This window comes from Henckelia pumila, chromosome 3 (assembly GCF_033568475.1).
Source record: "Henckelia pumila isolate YLH828 chromosome 3, ASM3356847v2, whole genome shotgun sequence".
Classification (NCBI taxonomy): Eukaryota; Viridiplantae; Streptophyta; class Magnoliopsida; order Lamiales; family Gesneriaceae; genus Henckelia; species Henckelia pumila.
In genome coordinates, this window is record NC_133122.1 from 144,693,284 (window position 1) to 144,711,623 (window position 18,340).

At 35.5% G+C, this 18,340-nt stretch overlaps 1 protein-coding gene across 1 annotated transcript; it reads right to left on the bottom strand.

Annotated features, from left to right (window-relative positions):
• Positions 1 to 15,967: 15,967 nt before the first annotated feature.
• On the bottom strand, positions 15,968 to 18,005 carry LOC140893364 (expansin-B6-like). The gene is made up of 4 exons (XM_073302419.1): positions 17,802 to 18,005; positions 16,995 to 17,107; positions 16,643 to 16,833; positions 15,968 to 16,388 (listed from the first exon to the last, which is right to left on the bottom strand). Exons 1-4 carry the CDS (start codon positions 17,965 to 17,967, stop codon positions 16,070 to 16,072), a joined length of 789 nt encoding a protein of 262 aa, XP_073158520.1. The 5' UTR covers positions 17,968 to 18,005; the 3' UTR covers positions 15,968 to 16,069.
• Positions 18,006 to 18,340: the final 335 nt, after the last annotated feature.

Sequence of the window (18,340 nt, forward strand, 5' to 3'; positions counted from 1 at the left end):
CACAATCAAATGGCCAAGCCGAAGTTTCGAACAGAGAGATCAAATCTATTTTAGAGAAAAAAGTGAATCCTACAAGGAAGGACTGGAGCTTGCGATTGGATGATGCTTTGTGGGCCTACAAAACCGCGTTCAAGACGCCGATTGACATGTCACCATACCGGCTGATTTTTGGGAAACCACGTCATCTGCCCGTGGAATTCGAGCACCGAGATTATTGGGTCATCAAGAACTTTAACATGCAGATGGATGAAAGTGGCGAGCATCGAAAGCTGCAGTTGCAGGAGCTAGAAGAGATGCACAATGATGCATATGCTAGCTCCAAAATCTATAAGGAAAAGACAAAAGGCTTCCATGACAAGATGATCTCCAGAAGGGAATTTGAAGTCGGTCAGAAAGTCCTTCTCTATCATTCACGACTTCGGTTATTCCCAGGTAAGTTGCGTTCCAGATGGATTGGACCTTTTGTTATTACTAATAGGGGTGGCAAAAATTCCCGAAATCCCGTCCCTTCCCGAATCCCATCCCATTCCCGTCCCAAAAAAATCTCAACCCAAAATTTTTCCGACCCGGACTTTCAGGATTTTTTCCATCCCAATTAATATCGGGAGAGGGATCGGGAATAAAACCTTATCCCGACGAGATTCCCGACCCGTCCCGAAATAATATAATAATATATTTTATTAATAACTTTATTAATATAATAAGATAAATATTATTAGGTTTCAACTCATATAACACTTAATTGTGGACTTCATTCGTATAATTTTTATTGTTGAAACGATAAAATTGTAAAATCACGAAATGACATTTTATTTTTGTGTATTTTTTTTAAAAATAAATTAATAGTTTATTAATTCATATTTATAATTATCTAATTAGAACAAATATGTAGAACAAGACTCAAGAGATTAATTTGACAATCTATTTAACAAAATTTATTTAGTAATTGTATCCAAACATTTTATTAATAATTATCCGATACATTTTTTTCCTTAACAAAACCTTGAAACATTATCCAAAATATTTTAATATTATATGTTTTAAGTTAAATATTTATTTTTATTCATAAATATAAGTTTTTAAATAGTATATTTAATAAAATAATCACATTTTCTATAATTCGGGATTTTCTCTCCTTACCCGACGGGATCCCGAATAGTTGCGTCCCGAAATGTTTTGGGTATGGGATCAGGAGAAAAAAAAGTTTCTCGATTCTTTTTGGGACGGGAGTTGGGTAGGGGGTTTACGGGACGGGTCCCGACCCTATTCCACCCCTAATTACTAATGTATTTCCTTATGGTGAAGTTGAGATTCAAATCTTGGAGACCTCGAAGATATTCAAAGTGAATGGACAACACTTGAAACATTATTATGAAAGGGTCCAAGCGAATGATGGAGAGGATGCGCATGATTTAACACTCGAGGCTCCGGCAGAAATTGAATAAATCGCAACATACAGTTGAGCTATAGACTGTCAATTTGGCGTTGAATGGGAGGCAACCCAGTGTTCTTCATCTTATTTTCCTTATTTAAATTTTTAGTTTTTTTTTTTTGCATCTTTTTTTATTTCGGATTCTCGAAAAAAGTACAAAAAAATATTTTTTTACTTGTCCGCTCGATCGATCAAACTCTACCGATCGAGCGAAAATTTCTCTGCCTTTTAAAAATTTTTGGTTTTGTGTCTCGCTCGATCGGTCAAACTCTACCGATCGAGCGAGAAATTCTCTGCCCCTCATTCTATTAATTTTTTTCATCTCGCTCGATCGGTCAAACTCAGCCAATCGAGCGAGACCCCTGTATCGCGATTAAAATTGCGATACACCCTTTTCCCTCTCTCATTCTCTCTTGCCCTCTTTTTTGAAATACCTAAACCCCCAAAACCTTACATTCTTTAATCTCGTTCATCTTCCATCGCAGGCACTCGGCAGCCGCACCGCTACATCTCCGGTGATCCCCTCCATCTAGAAAGAACTCACGCTGCCCCCCTCTCGCCGAACACTCGCATGCCGCCGGCTCCTCCCTGCTCTAGAACTTCTAGTTGACGGCCATCTTCTCTTCTCAGACGATGCGCCTGTCTGTTCCGGCTACTGTTTCTCTTCACTACTGCCCTGCTCTGAGCTTCCTGGACCTTTCCCTTATTTCTGCCGCTAGTTACTCCGGGCAAACATCACTCACTCCCGCCGCGGCCCTCTTGTCCACCGAGAACCTAGAGTTTGCCAGGTTTTTGCATGTCTCTACCTTTGATTTATCATGGGGCCTAAAAGAGTTCGACTCACCGGCGAGTCTTTTAATCCACGCTCTGAGGCCGTTGCCTCTTCACAAGCCCTCGTCGGAAAATTTGTAAACCAAGCGGCCTGTGATCGATACGATCACGCCAAGGTAAACCGCTCTCCTATTCCCGAACGCGGAATTGAACTTGATTACTCTAATAGCGAGATTTATCATGTGATTGCTCAACGTGGTTGGGAATTATTTTGTAAACAACCTCAAGCCGCTATCGTTCCTATTGTGCGTGAATTTTACGCAAATGCTGCGGAGAGGACCGATGGGAAAGCATTTGTTCACGGCAAACTAATATCTTTTGAGCCGAATTAATTGAACTCTCTACTTGAGACTCCGGATGTCGATGATACCCTGTATCAAAGCCTCAAACTCGACCCGAATTTGGATGAGGTAATCGGCCAACTGGCCTATGTTGGAGCTTCGTGGCTTGATCCTGTTTCTTCCATGATTTTTAAGGAGCTCTACTTGCAAGTGATTCCGGCTACCTGGTATATTTTTCTGACTAAACGATTTATGTCAATCTTGCACATGAGCGACGTTAATCTTGAGCGTGCCTTACTTTTCTACGCTATCGATTTGGGTTTCCCGATAAATGTGGGACGCGTGATACACAGCGAGATCCAACGGTCGATTTTCTCCACCGCGTTGGGTCTTTACTTTCCGATGATCATCACAGCCCTGTGTATCCGTGCCGGTGTTCCCATTCGCTCCGATGAAGAATGGTTGCAGCCCATGCGCCCCGTGGACAAAGCTGCAATTGATGCCAAGAAAGCCTACCGGGTCAAGCACTTTGTGGAGGACGGGTGATTCGTTATTCATCAGGTACCCCCAAGGCCACCTCCGCGTTATCGTCGCCACCAAGCTGATTCTATCCGCGAGCTCACAGCTTTTGCTCATCACAAAACGAATTCAATTTTGTGGTTGCGCATAATTCGAAAGTTATGGATGCTCTCCTCCGAGGAATTTCTATGCCTCTTGACCTTGATACGGCCTCTGTTCTGGCTATTTACCCTACCCTCCGCCCTTCCAGTTTCAGTACGCCAGTCCTGTCCTTCCCCCTGAGGCCAAAGAGGAGGACGACGCCAACCAGTATGCCAGGGGAGTTTTGCTTTGCATTTTGCATTGCATTGACATTTCGTTATTTGTGTTCTTTGTTTGTGTTTATGTTTTGAAGCATTGAGGGCAATGCTTTAGCTAAGTGTAGGGGTGGTGCATTCATGGTTTTGCATTTGTTTTTGTTGAGTAGTTGCATTTAGTTTGTGAAATGTTTTGTCGTTGTTTCATGTTGGTTTCATATGCATAAGTAGGATGAAGATTGTTAGCCTATGATGATGATGAAGTGGGAAAATTGAAATTTTTGAAATTTTTTACTCTTGATTGGATATGAGAAATCGTAGGTTGAATTGTGAATATTTTAAGCACACATTTTAACCAGTGAATTGTAGCGATGTATTAGATGATGTTGATGTCTGTTGGATCATTGCACGACAATAGGTGTTTGTGGAACTTGATAGTTTCTTTAATCTTGATGATCTCTTTGATATGACATATATGATCTTGGGCGCACCTGTTTAAATATTTTATGAAATGTTTATAAAAATCCAATTAAATCCATCCGGGTTATAAGCAAGAGGTTGAAATCCTAATCATCTTGGTTTTGACTAAGTATGCGGATAAAATGGGGTTAGAATTTTGAAAAATTTTAAAATAACAATTCCATCCGGACTTGAAAATTGATTGAAATTCTATTCACTGTTTCATAGCTAAGTTTGCGGACCTAATGGGATTGTAGTTACATCCGGGCTATAGACGAGAGGATTGAAATTTGAATCCTATCTAGTTATAGCAAAGTATGCGGGCAATTATTGGGACTTTAAAATTGTCGGGTGCAAAATCCGACGGTGCGTAATTATATCTCAAGAGAGTTGTGTTTTGTTGATGAATTATTTAGAGGAGGGTTCTTGATTGTGAAACTTACACTGAATTGTTATAGGTCGGCGAACAGTCTTGAAACTTTGTCTTTTGAAGTTGCATGTAACTGGGGTAACATGTCACACACACACGTTCACATTCGACTGAAGGTGTATCATTGATAATCGAGAGTAGTTGTAAGCTTGTTTTTGTGCGAGAAAACTTTTCTGATGCTATGTTATGCATGATTCGTCCTTGCTTATGTGTTTATTATGTTTTCATTTCGTTTTTGCATGACTTGCTCGAGGGTGAGCAAGGATTAAGTGTGGGGAAATCTGATAGTCGTGTTTGTGTTGCATATTTTACTTTCATTTTATCATGGTTTTGCCTGCATTTAGATGTTTTAATTAGTCATTTTGTTTGTATTTCATATATTGTGTCTACATTACATGTTCCCTGGTTTATTTTGTAGGATGTGGCATTTTGAAGAACATCTGGACAGAACTTTGGTCGCTCGATCCGTCAAACTCTATGGATCGAGCGAGGGAGTTAAATCAAGGAAGAATTAAGAACAAAGATTTGGCCGCTCGATCCGCCAACTTCAACCGATCGAGCGGCGGGAAGAAAAATTTCGGATAAGTTGAACAGAGAATTGCTCGCTCGATCCGTCAACTTCTACCGATCGAGCGAGCCGCGCAGTTTGGGAAAAAAAATTAGAAAAAGGAAATTTTTATTTTGAGGACTCTAGTCTATATTTAAAACTTTTAATTCCGATTTTCAGTATCTTTTATTAGACTTAGACGTGAAGAAGGTTTGGCGGCTAGGTTTTATTCAAACTTTTCTTAGATTTCTTTTCTTCTTTTGATTTTTCTTTCGTTTTTTTTATGAATCGTTGTGACTAGTTTCTAGAACTTGTTTGAGGAAGACAAGTCCTTGATTTTATTTGTTTGTGAGATTCGAATTTTCAGTGTTTAAATATTATTGAGTATCAAAAGTTGTTCTGGATTATTTCATGCTTGTATGTGAGATTTTTGGACTGATCACCCTAGGATTTTGCTATACAAACTACTGCTAAATTAGAATTCAATTCCGTAATTGTTTGAATCAACTAATTTGCGAAGCAACTATGATTGATATTTCTTCCGCTTGTGAAATTGTTAATTCGTAGGAACAAAAATTGACTAGATTAAATACATCCGCTTGTGTATGTGTTGTCTAGATTCATCAGTTTTACTCGTTTGCATGCTGCCTTGAGTTTAAATCTAATAGCTTGTATTGAGTTGATTCATTGGTAAGGGTTAATTTAGAATGCTTGTGTCTAGTTAACTAAGATTAAGGTGAAATATTAATTAAATTTCCAATGATGAATATTCAATTAGGATTAATTATTTTTAGGTAATCGATGATCGAAAGAATAATTTCAAGGGTGTAGTCGACCGATACCAATGCTTGTTTTTAATTGATTTCTTCGCTATAAGTTTTAATCTTGCATGTTAGTGATAAAATTTAATTTTAATTGCTTTTAGTTTTTAGTAGTCAATTCCAAATCTCAAACGCCCTTTATTTTATTTTAGTAATTTTTAAGAACACGATAAATTTCACTTTCCTCGTGAAAATGATCCCTACTCGCACTACTATAGAATTTACTTATCTGATTTGAGTTGGGTAATTTGGACGCGACACGACTGAGCGTTACCACAAACCTATCTTTGCTATTGATGCATCCTTAGAAGGTTCGGATATTCAGGAGATACCAGTGGTCCGAGAGTTTTCAGATGTGTTTTCTAACAAGATTCTAGGATTGCCTCATGTTCGTGAGGTAGAATTTGGAATAGAGTTGTTTCCAGGGACAACGCTGATTTCCCGAGCACCATATCGTCTGGCTCCGTCAGAGACGCAAGAGTTGCAGAGGCAATTGCAGGATCTTCTTGATATGGATACATTCGACCAAGTGTTTCTCCTTGGGCAACCCCAGTGCTGTTTGTCAAGAAGAAGGATGGTTCGATGTGTCTTTGTATAGACTACAGGCAACTGAACCAGGTGACTGTTAAGAACAAGTATTCTCTTTCGAGGATTGATGATATAGATCATATTCAGAAGACTTCTGTCTATTCTAATATTGATCTGTGGTCAAGGTATCATCAGTTACAAGTTAAAGAGGAGGATATCCCTAAGACATCATTTCACACGAGGTATGGTCGCTATGATTTTTTAGTGATGCCGTTTGGATTGATGAATGTTCCTGTTGTCTTCATGAACTTGATGAACATGGTTTTCCACGATTTCTTGGATAATTTCGTGGTAGTGTTCATCGACGACATTTTGGTTTACTCTCACAGCGTGGACGTGCATGTCTATCATCTCCGTATTATTTTGCAGATATTGAGAGAGCGACAATTGTACTCTAAACTCAGTAAGTGTGATTTTTGGATTGACCGAGTTGTTTTCCTTGGTCATGTGATTTCTAGAGATGGTGTGGCAGTTTATCCTAACAAGACATAAGTTATTCTTAATTGGTCGCGTCCGACGACAGCTTCTGAGATCCATAGTTTCCTGGATTTGACAGGATACTATCGTCAATTTGTGGAGAATTTCTCTCAGATAACCAGACCATTGACACAGTTGACGAAGAAGAATGTTCCTTGTGTATGGTCTGCAGAAAGTGAAGAAAGTTTCCCCGAGTTGCGACGTCATTTGATGACAGGTCTAGTGCTAGCATTGCCATCTGGATCTGGTGGTTTTGTAGTCTACACTGATGCTTCTCTTCAGGGTTTGGGGTGCATGTTGACTCAGAAAAGGCATGTGATTGCTTATGCCTCCAGACAGCTGAAGACTCATGAAGAGAATTATCCTGTATATGATTTGGATCTTGCAGCCATTGTCTTTTCGGGTTTTTTTTTATTTTTACCGTAAATTAAATAATAAATTTCAAAAATAATGTAAAATTAAAAAAAAATTACAAATACTGTAAAACTCCAAATCTGACAGTGGACTTTTATTTACACGTAGGCATCGTCCTCCGCCACGAGGCGCGGATGCTGCCAAATAGGCAGCGTCCGCGCCCCTTGGTAGAGGACGCTGCCTAGTTGGCAGCGTCCTCCGCCATGGGGCGCGGACGCTATGCCTAGGTGGAGAATTAAATTTATTTTAAATCATCTAACACTGACTTAATTAAAAAAAACGCGTATTGAACGCGTAATAAATTTTTAAATATATTATATAACGCGTATTGAACGCGTAATAAATTTTTAAATATATTATATAACGCGTAAAGAATTAATTTAACGCGTAAACAATTAATTCTACGCGTAATTGTATTACTATATATATATATGTTCACAAATGTTATTCGGATATCACTCATACAAATATTAAACTCTTTAAAATTTTCTCTTTTCTTTTATCCGTTTTTCATTTTTATTTCAAAAAAATATATCGAGAATGGAAAACATTGATATATTTTTATATTTTGGTGGTCATATTATTGTGGATAGTGGATCGATTGTGTATAGTATTCCTTATACTAGACCGATGTGAGTTCTACGTACCATTACTTTGTCCGATTTGGTTGAAGCTGTGCATCAAATATTGAGGATTGATCCAACTACTTTTACTCTCAAATTATCAACGAAATATTCTTTCATGGAAAATTCATCTTGGCATGAAATTCAAGTCAATCTTGTCGATGACAACGCTTTAGAGTTTATGATGCAATCTCCCAATATACGTATATTGCATTTGTACGTGGAAGCAAACCAAATTGACCATCACGTTGGTCATGTCGACCAAGAATCGGATATTTTACACATCACCGAAGGAATGGACAACATGTATCTTTATCCTGAAAGTGGATCGTGGGATCAATATATCGCCGGCACATCAGAACCTGATCCTGCAAGTTGGCCGCAAAGTACACGAATTTGGGAACAAAATTATGGTGAAGCAAATTGGAATTCAGAAATTCAAAACTTTGTGCCACGTGTTGATGATCCTAGGAGTGAAAACGAAGATGTCCAGATAAGCGATACTGAGCCAGAGATGTCATACGGGGAGTCTGAGGAAGAAGATGATGACGATGTTGAAGATGTGAATGACGATGTACATGTGAATATCCATGCAAATACTGATGAGGGAACATCATCTCGTCCACCACCTCGTCAGAAATTACAGAGGCAAGATGTTTCTTTCTTTTCTACCACTTCTGATATGCCATCTTTCTTTAATACATATTTTGGAGAAGAGATTCCTGATTCTATTGGCGTACCTCATGACATGCGGACAAGATACTATAATGAGGAGAGAGGAGAACTATGTGTAAACATGGTTTTCAAGGATAAAAAAGATCTGATTGCATTTGTGAAGGATTATTCGGTCAGAGTTTCTAGGCATGAATATCTTGTTGTTGAGAGCACACGCATTTTGTGGAAAATTCAATGCAAAAATGATTCTTCCACCGTCAGATGTCGTTGGGGTCTTCGCGCATCTTTCAAGGAGAAAACAGGTTATTGGAAAATAACCAGATATGGTGGGCCTCATACATGTATATCAACCAACGTCGGCATAGATCATCATAACTTGAATAGTGATATGGTTGCACATACACTATTGGGCATTGTACGATGTGATCCTTCGTACGAGATTAAATATATAATAGAGAGTGTGAAAGATAAATATGGATATCAAATCTCGTATACGAAGGTGTGGCGGAGTCTGAAACGTGCAGTGGAAATTGTTTATGGAACTTGGGAGAGCTCTGTTCAATTACTGCCAAAATATATGCGTGCTCTTTGCAAATACAATATTGGAACAATTGTCGACTTGAAGCATCTCAGAAACAATGAAGAAATAAAAACATTGAACTATTGTTTTTGGGCGTTCAAGCCGTGTACTAATGGATTTCGACACTGTCGAAAAATCATTAGTGTCGACGGTACACATTTGTACACAAAGTACAAACACAAAATGTTGATCGCTGTCACTCTCGATGCTAACAATCAAGTTCTACCATTGGCTTTTGCAATTGTCGATGAAGAAACGTCTGATTCCTGGAAGTGGTTTTTGGAAAATGTTGGACGGCATGTTGTATGTGGCGAAAATGGTGTGTGTCTAATGTCTGATAGGCACAAGGGAATCGTGCGAGCCGTTGAAGATCTACCCTATTTCAAACCTCCACAAGGTGTGCATCGTTTTTGTTTGCGGCACGTGTGCTCAAATTTTAATTCCAGGTTCAAAGATGTGCATTTGAAATATTTGTGCTGGGAAGCAGGTAGTCAACATCAAATTTGTAAATTTGATGCAACAATGGAGGCAATTAAGAACAAAAATATTTTGGCACACAGATATTTGGATGGAATATCAAAGGAAAAATGGAGTATGGCCCATGACGGAGGTTGGCGTCGTGGAGTGATGACGACCAACATGTCCGAGTGCTTAAACAGTGTGTTAAAGGGAGCTCGTAGACTGCCTATATCTGTAATAGTACACTTGACCCTTCTGAGATGTGTCCAATACTTCATTGAACGTGTGACAAAAGGTCAACGTATGGTTCAAGAAAATCAATTATGGTCGGATTATGCACGGCGAAAGTATGAGGAATGGGCAAAGAAATCTAGTGAACATCGTGTTGTTAAATATGATGTACGATCACAAACTGCTCAGGTTGCGACCGGAGGAAGGCCAAGTCGCGGCCAACACATGCAAGTGGTGAGAATATCAACAACAGATTGTTCATGTGGTAAATGGACAATTTTCGGCATCCCGTGTTCTCATGCTATTTGCACCGCTAAATGACACTCGTTAGATCCCACGACACTTGTGCAGCCATGGTACAATATATCGGAGTACCTCGCAACGTATGAAGGAAGATTTGAACCTCTTGCAGATGAAAGATATTGGGATCGTCCTACCTTTGAGTTGCAACACAACCCAGTTAGACGTGAAAGAAGAAGAGCAGGTAGGGATACAACGACTCGACTAAGAAACGAGATGGACATGCCGGTAGCGAGAGAGAGACAACAACGAAGAACTAACAGGTATAAACTTTGAAAATTTAATTTGTTCCTAAAAATATGTCTTGTAATATATTTTAATTTGTATATGTCTATTTTTTTTTTCAGGAGCATCAGATGAACGTGGACAATTGATTGCTTGACGAAAAATGTATAACAAATAAATGTTTGTTGGTAGCATATGCGTTTTTATAATTGTGTCATATAATGTATGCATTGAATAAGATATGTATTTGATATTGGTTAAATGCATTGATCTATTACACTACTAGCATTTTTCTTCATATTTGTTTGAATCAACTTAATAAAGTATTTAAAATAATTGTGGTGTAATAAAAAAAAAAACTCATACGGAAAGAAAAAAAAAATCACATGCATAACTAATTATCAATTACTATAACACAAAAAAAAATATCATTATTGTTCATGACAATTGCAGTTATACAAATGACCACCGGTACCACAAGCAGGTGGTCTACGTCTACGTTGTCCTCTACGCACAACAGGAGCATCAACAATTTCTTCACTCCTCTCTTGTTGCTCATCTGAATAACTAGGGAATATTACAGGTGACGGAACGTTTCTTTCAGGAGCCAGAATATTGCGTTGACCAGTATTAAGCAGATCTGTAAAACTTTGGATATTTTCACAAAATGGAGTATGATAACCGGCATCAACATATGAACCAGATGGTCCTGCACCGTAAAATCCACCGAATGGTCCGGTATTGTACAACCCACTAGATGGCCCTGCGTTGTCGAACCCACCAGATGGACCCGCATTGTAGAACCCACCAGATGGACCCGCGTTGTAGAACCCACCAGATGGACCCGCGTTGTAGAACTCACCAGATGGACGAGGAGGAACAAACCCTGATGATGACTGATGCGAATCAGAGGATGACACACTAAAATTTTGTGGAATATTATTGTGTCTGCCAATATCTAAATTCGGTTGATATGGCCTAAAACCAAGCCCAGTTACTGCAGGCGATATAAATCGTACAGTAATGCGATCATACCATGGAAAGTAATCATCATCGACTTCCCTAGATCTTCTGTAGCGTTCTCCTCGGGCAACATTACTCAATTTTCCATTCCAAAGAATAATTGCATCTTTATGATACTCTCTCCAATCTGTGTTGCGATGACCTGTTCTATTAACATTGTGTAGGTTATCGTTGTCAAGTGCAGGCCTAGGAATAGATTGTCGCATTTTGAACTGCCTCAAGACCCGATCAGGACGATGCATCTCCACAATATCAAAACAAATCAGAGGACAAACACATCTCCAGATTCTATTATCGTATGTACTAATGATCGCTTTAACATCAACATCTTTCTTGTTGTAAACTATCTAATTAAACTGCATAATAATAATAATAATAAAATCATTTTTAATTAATAAATATAAATTAATATAATTGCTGTAAAATTTCAATAATCCAATAACACACCTCGGCATTAGTCATATGATCGAAGCAATCCCTTATAATTCTAACAGCGTGCGTTGGTGAATGAGTGTAACTAAACACATTTGACCACCTAAAATAAAAAAAGATTATTAAAATTATTACAAAATGAATTTGTAATTTATAAAAAGCTAATATTTTTCAAATATTACCGTGCACCATAAGGAACATATGGAATATCTTCCTCGAATTCATTTTGAGGCACAGTCAGAGATAATCCATTTATATCAGGATTAACAAATGTAATCCTGCTCCATGCCCATACCTGCCATCAGTAATAAATTAAATTATAAATTATTATAATGTGATATTAGGTGAACTTAAAAATTTATACCTGTAGGATAAATAGAGGCCCGGATATTATAGCTTTTCTTATCCGTGTTGCATTGCATAACTCACGATATAGGAATGCTAGAACTGCACTTCCCCAACTATAAGATCTGATGCGTTCAATATCCCGAAGTAGTTGCAAAAAAATCAATTTAACAGATCCTCCTTGATAATCTGGAACCATGATTCCTCCAATAATCATTAATGCTACACAACGGGTATATTTTACGACATCTATTTCTGGACTATTATCATCGATATGTGCAGCCATGCAATGCTCATATAAAGCGGTCATCGATAAGTGGCCACCTTTGAAATGCGACGTCAGTGGCGTAAATCCCAATAAATCCAAACATATATGCTGTCACTCTTCAACTTTGCGTGAAACATCTATACCAATTATAGGCTCACCATCAATAGGTAGACCCCAAATAATGGAAATATCCTGTAAAGTGATGGTTGCTTCACCACATCTAAAATGAAAGGTATGTGTTTCACGTCGCCATCGTTCAACCAAAGCAGTAATTAAATGATTATCATATTGCCGAGATCCACACAACAAAACACCATAAAACCCCATATTATTTAAATATGCAATCACACGACTGTGCAGACCATGCTCATTAAATAACTGCCAAATCAAATTATCGGATCGTTTGACTCGAACTATGTCATCAATTGTTATTGTGGAAACTTCTGACGACATATGTGTGGCTTGTAAATATAGCACACTGGAATCTATTGGCCCTCGATTTGTTGTCATCCTGACAAATATACTAACAATTATATAATGCAAACCAATAAACACATATTATAAAATTACAAAATAACAAAACATAAAAATAAAATAAAATAAAATAAAATAAATTTTAATCTATGCATATAACAATATATGTCTATATATTGCACATTTTTAATATAATAACGATAACAATAAATTTTATATATATATATATATATATATATATATATACGTATATTTCAATCTAATAATCTATATTATATAGTATATCAATAATAAGGTAATATCACATGCGTATATATCTAATATAATAACAATAACAATAATAAAGTTTATATATATATTTTTTAGTATTTTAATATATATATATATATATATATATATATAATTCTATATTTATATATATTATAAGATTAAAATAATAATAATAACAACACTTAACGTAACATAACTATTCTTATTATTAATACATTTAATTTTTATTATATTAATATAATATAGTTAATTATAAAAAATAAGAAATTTGAAATATATACTAAAACATATTATTAAAATAAACTCAAAAAATCAAAATAATGCTTAAAAAAATTCTGAAAAACAATCCATACCTTCAAATGGATTTTTTTAGTACCTGCAACCAACAATTAAACATATTTCAATTATAGTAACTCAATTAAACCAAAACACCCAAATTAAAAAACTCTAATCTCGAATTTACCTTAATTTTGAAATAGAGCTCCAACCAACCAAAATATCTTCTTGCTAGTTTGAACAACGATCGGCGGTGATGGAAGATGTGAAAATTCTCCACCTGTGGTCGGACGATGTTTTCGATACGGCGAAGAAAACTCAAAAAATTGGTGTAAAAAAAAACCTCTCGTTGTAAGGATTCCGAAACTACTCTCGGATTTGTAATTGGAGGAACGATGATGGAGAAATCTAATGTTAAAGAAACAAAAATTGATAAGGAGAGAAGAAGTGCCGTAGACAATGGAGGATTTCAGAAAAAAAAAAAAAAAAAAAACTGATAATGTGGGTGGGGGCTGCCACGCCAGCAGCATCCGCTCCTAGTGGCAGCGGATGCTGCTGGCGTGGCACACCCCCATGCCACGACGCAGCATCCGCTCCAAATGTTAGCGGACTCTGCCCACGTGTACTGAGTATCCGCTGTCAGATTTGGAGTTTTACGGTATTTGTAAAAAAATTTTAATTTTACATTATTTTTGACATTTATTATTTAATTTACGGTAAAAATAAAAAAAACCCTTGTCTTTTCTTTTAAGATTTGACGTCATTATCCATACGGTGAGAGATTTGAAATCTTTACGATCATAAGAGTTTGAAGTACCTGTTCACTCAGGCTGAGTTGAACATGAGTCAGCGTCGCTGGATGAATCGTTGAAAGACTGTGATTGTGAAATCAAGTATCATCCAGGCTTTTCGAATCCGGTTGTTGATGCGCTTAGTCGCAAAGTGCATTTGAGTTCCCTGCGTACCAGTGCAGATTCAAAAATTGGAAATAAAACATAATATTGCATGGTTTTTTTGATCAATAATGTTTTTAAAGTTTTTTTCTATTCTATATTTAAAATTATTGATAATTATAAATATAGTATTTTGAGTTGTTAAAGTTTAGAAAAAATATTTCAGGAATTTTATGAGACTATTGAAGAATTTACTAAATTTGGTTAAAGGATACGATAGTCGATTTGTAGTATAAAAATAATAAATGGAGCGTGTTTAACAAAAAATAGAGTACAAATAAACCCACTATATTTTTTGTCTTATAATTTGTATTTTCTTTATTTTTGTTATCATGTTAACGATGAATTTGTATTTTTAATCATGCAAATTGCATTTTTGATCCAACCATGGTCCTTCTTCAATTTCAACTTGCATGTGTTTTTTTTTGTAGGTAATGCTACATGTACACAGAGTCTTACACGTTGGATTACACATGAGATTTAAAATTACATGATTATCCTACATGCATTTTTGAAAGATTTTTTCCAAATAAAGTGCAAGGATAATCATTAATTTTAAGTTTCATGTGTAACGCAACGTGTAAGACTCTGTGTACACGTAGCGTTACCTTTTTTTGTTCGTCTGCTTCTTTTCTTGATCATGGTCTATCATCTACTAAAAAATTGTTTATGTGCCGGACGTTAATGTTAACATAGATTTTTGAAAGAAAACTAACACATGAGTCGTTATTTTTTTAAAATATTAATATGCGGTTTTCCAAAAATCCATGTCAGTATCTAGGACCGCCACATAAAAAAATTTTGGGTTGACAGGCTGGACTCTAAATAAAAATAAAAATCTTAGTATAGGAATGAAAATGTAAATTTCATTGTTAAGAGTGTCTTAGTTGGTCTCTAGTGACACACCGAATTTTTCGCCCAAAATACCTCTTTCCCATAATCCTCTTTTTTTTTAATAATAAAATCTCAAATATTAACTTTAAAAACTACTTTTAGAGGGTGTTTGGTAGAGCTTAAAAGCTCTTTCAAATATCTTATAAGTTGTTTTAGAGCTTTTAAGCTCTGAAATCGTGTTTGATAATTTTTTTAAAAAAGAGCTTATAAGCTGTCAAAATAAGTTGTTTGACAGCTTATAAGCTGTTTTTAAAAAAGTAAGTGGGATGTACTTTTTTCAAAAAGATCTTATTTCAATATTTTATCTCTCTAAAATATCCTTAAATATTTTCATAAATCTTCATCATATCTTCCATCCAATATAAAATATTAAATATTATTTATAAAAAAATTAAAAATCACATAAATTTTTCTAAAGTAAAATATTAAAACAATTTTATATTTTAATATAGGTTTATTCTAAAACTATTTTTGTATATGTATAACTCGAAACATTATTTTCATAGAATTATACCCTTTTTGGTAATTTTAACAATAAAAAGATCATATAATACCAAACATATCAACATCTTTAAGTTTTTTAAAATAAGTTTACCCAAACACTTTAACAACTTATTTTTAAAATAAGTTCTAACAGCTTATAAGCTCGTAAAACAGCTTTTAAGCTCTAGGAGCTTATAAAATTTTTTTTTTAATAAACTTAATCAAACAGCCTCTTAACCTCAATATATTTCGCACAAAAATTTACTTTTGTGCGTGTATATTGCATGCAAAAAAGTTGATAGTATTTACGAGTGATATAATTTTAAAATGTAGAAAACCAGTATCACCAGCTAGGCTCAAATATTATTCATAGTATTTTCCATAGAAAACGCCTACATATATCAGGGCTCAATTATTCATCATACTGAAAGCATGCAAAAAAAATACATATTGTTACATAGTATTACAGATCAACACGTCCATGGTAGTATTTTCCAGGAGCCCAATCAACGGGAATCACATTTTTGGCAACAATCGATCTTCTTGATTCAATAGTAGTTATCTTTACTGAATAAGGACCTTTTACTCCTATAGGTATTCCTGCTTTCCAAGTTGCGCCCCATGATTGTTCCATAGTTATCGCTTTTGAATTTGAAGGTGTTAGCTCCACCTCTCCAAGGTCCCCATCCCCACCAATATACTCCACTGCAAATGCTAGGTAGTGAGGGTTGGACCCCTCGTCGATTTTAAACACTATATTTGATTTATAATTGCATGGAACCCTGAAACATATATATATATACACACATATGTGTAACAATTACTTCAAAATGCTGAAAGTCTTACTAATATATATAATAATATAGGGATGAGTCTATGCTACCCCATTCGAGCAGTGCCCGGATGGGGATCAGACGACCCAATTTCATTTGCAGGTCAGATCAGATGATCTGATTTGATCTGCAGATGAAATTGGACCATTAGATCTGACAGATGGGTACATAGACTCACCCATAATATAGATATATATATATACCTTTGAAATTCAATGTCGATTATTCCAGCTTTTCTCAGTGCATTTTCTTGCCCATGTTTCGCTAAAAGACCAAAAGCTTTTCCGCTCAAGTCGAAATGATAGGGAACATTGTTGCAGGCACCGGGACACTCATCTGTGATGGTTAATGTTAATGGAGATCCAGAACACGAGGGATGCTTGTGGCATTTTACCTAGATCATAAATAACGTACAATATTTAACTAATTATATAATGAAAACATTTTCATTATCATGGTGCAACGTACGTACGTGCTTCTAATTCGGGATCCATGTCATGTGCAACCAACTTCAGGTCATTACATGAGAATTTATATTGAAATAATTCTCAATACCTGATAACAATTCCCGCAACCTTTTCCTGATTTAAATATATTGTGGTTTCCAGCAGATATCATGCCATTGTATGGCGCAATCGCTACATCATCAGCGAATCCACAAGCTCCACCTACAGATACATAAGTACTATTAGTTAATGTAATGCAATGTTTTCGTAACCGGATCGGCGATCGAATCGGTCTATCTTGAAAAAACGGTCCAACTGATCGGAACGTTTTAATCGGACGGTCGGACCGGAAAATCGTTTATATAATATAATATAATATAATAAATAAATTATTCTAAATTTTAAAAACCTATATATAAATAGACAAAAGTATATATTTATCATAGTTTGAAAAATAAATAACTATATGAATATATTAAAAATATTAATTATAGTTATATATTTTTTTCAAAAATAAATAAATTAATTAAAAAAACTCTAATAATACTAAAATAATATTTTTAACGAAGTACAAATTCCAAATAATCATGTATATATATAATAAAATAATAAATTAAAGTTTTTAAAATTAAAAAAAAACTAATTTAAAAATAAAAAAAATTCCAAAAACTGGTTTGACCGATTTTTTGGCCGGTTCATGGGACAAGTTTTTGGCCGGTTCTTGACGGGTTCGACCGGTTTTGATCGGTTTTGAGCGGTTCAACCGTTAAAACGGTTTTTGAGGTGTTTCGGATCGGATCAGTGGCCGGTCCGGTCCGATTTTGAAAACATGGATGTAATGAATACATTTTCATGAAACTATGTATAATTTATTATTTAATTATGTTACTTTACTTATAAAACCAAATATTATTACCACTTCCTGATCCTGTAGGGCTTCCATACCATGTTGCTACAGCCGGGGCAAAACCATTATCCATGGACGAGTTTGATGATTTGGGATTTATGCCAAAACAATGTTGGGATACAGACATTGAAATTGCCGCAATCATCGTAATAAAAAGCGAACAATTGATGATCATGGTGTTAAACTATATGCAAAAATTTACTTGAAAGTCAATGAGATTGTAGTGTTGTGGTAATTGTAATTCCATGATCAGTATTTTATACTGTTGAAATGATAGCACTTACCTTGTATATATAGGTGATATGATTGCTTCTTACTATTTACTAGACAAAACCAATTATTATGCACTTATATATTTATTCTCATAATTAAATGTCTTGATGGAGAAAATTACACAAATTGATGAAGATAACAACACTCCAAGCTATTTTTAAAAAGTATTCTATTTTTTTTAAAAAAACTATATATTTTTTTTATTATTATTTTTGTATACTTTATTTTTATTTTAAGTTATTTGAAAGAGTAAAAATTGTGAATTTCAGAGAAAA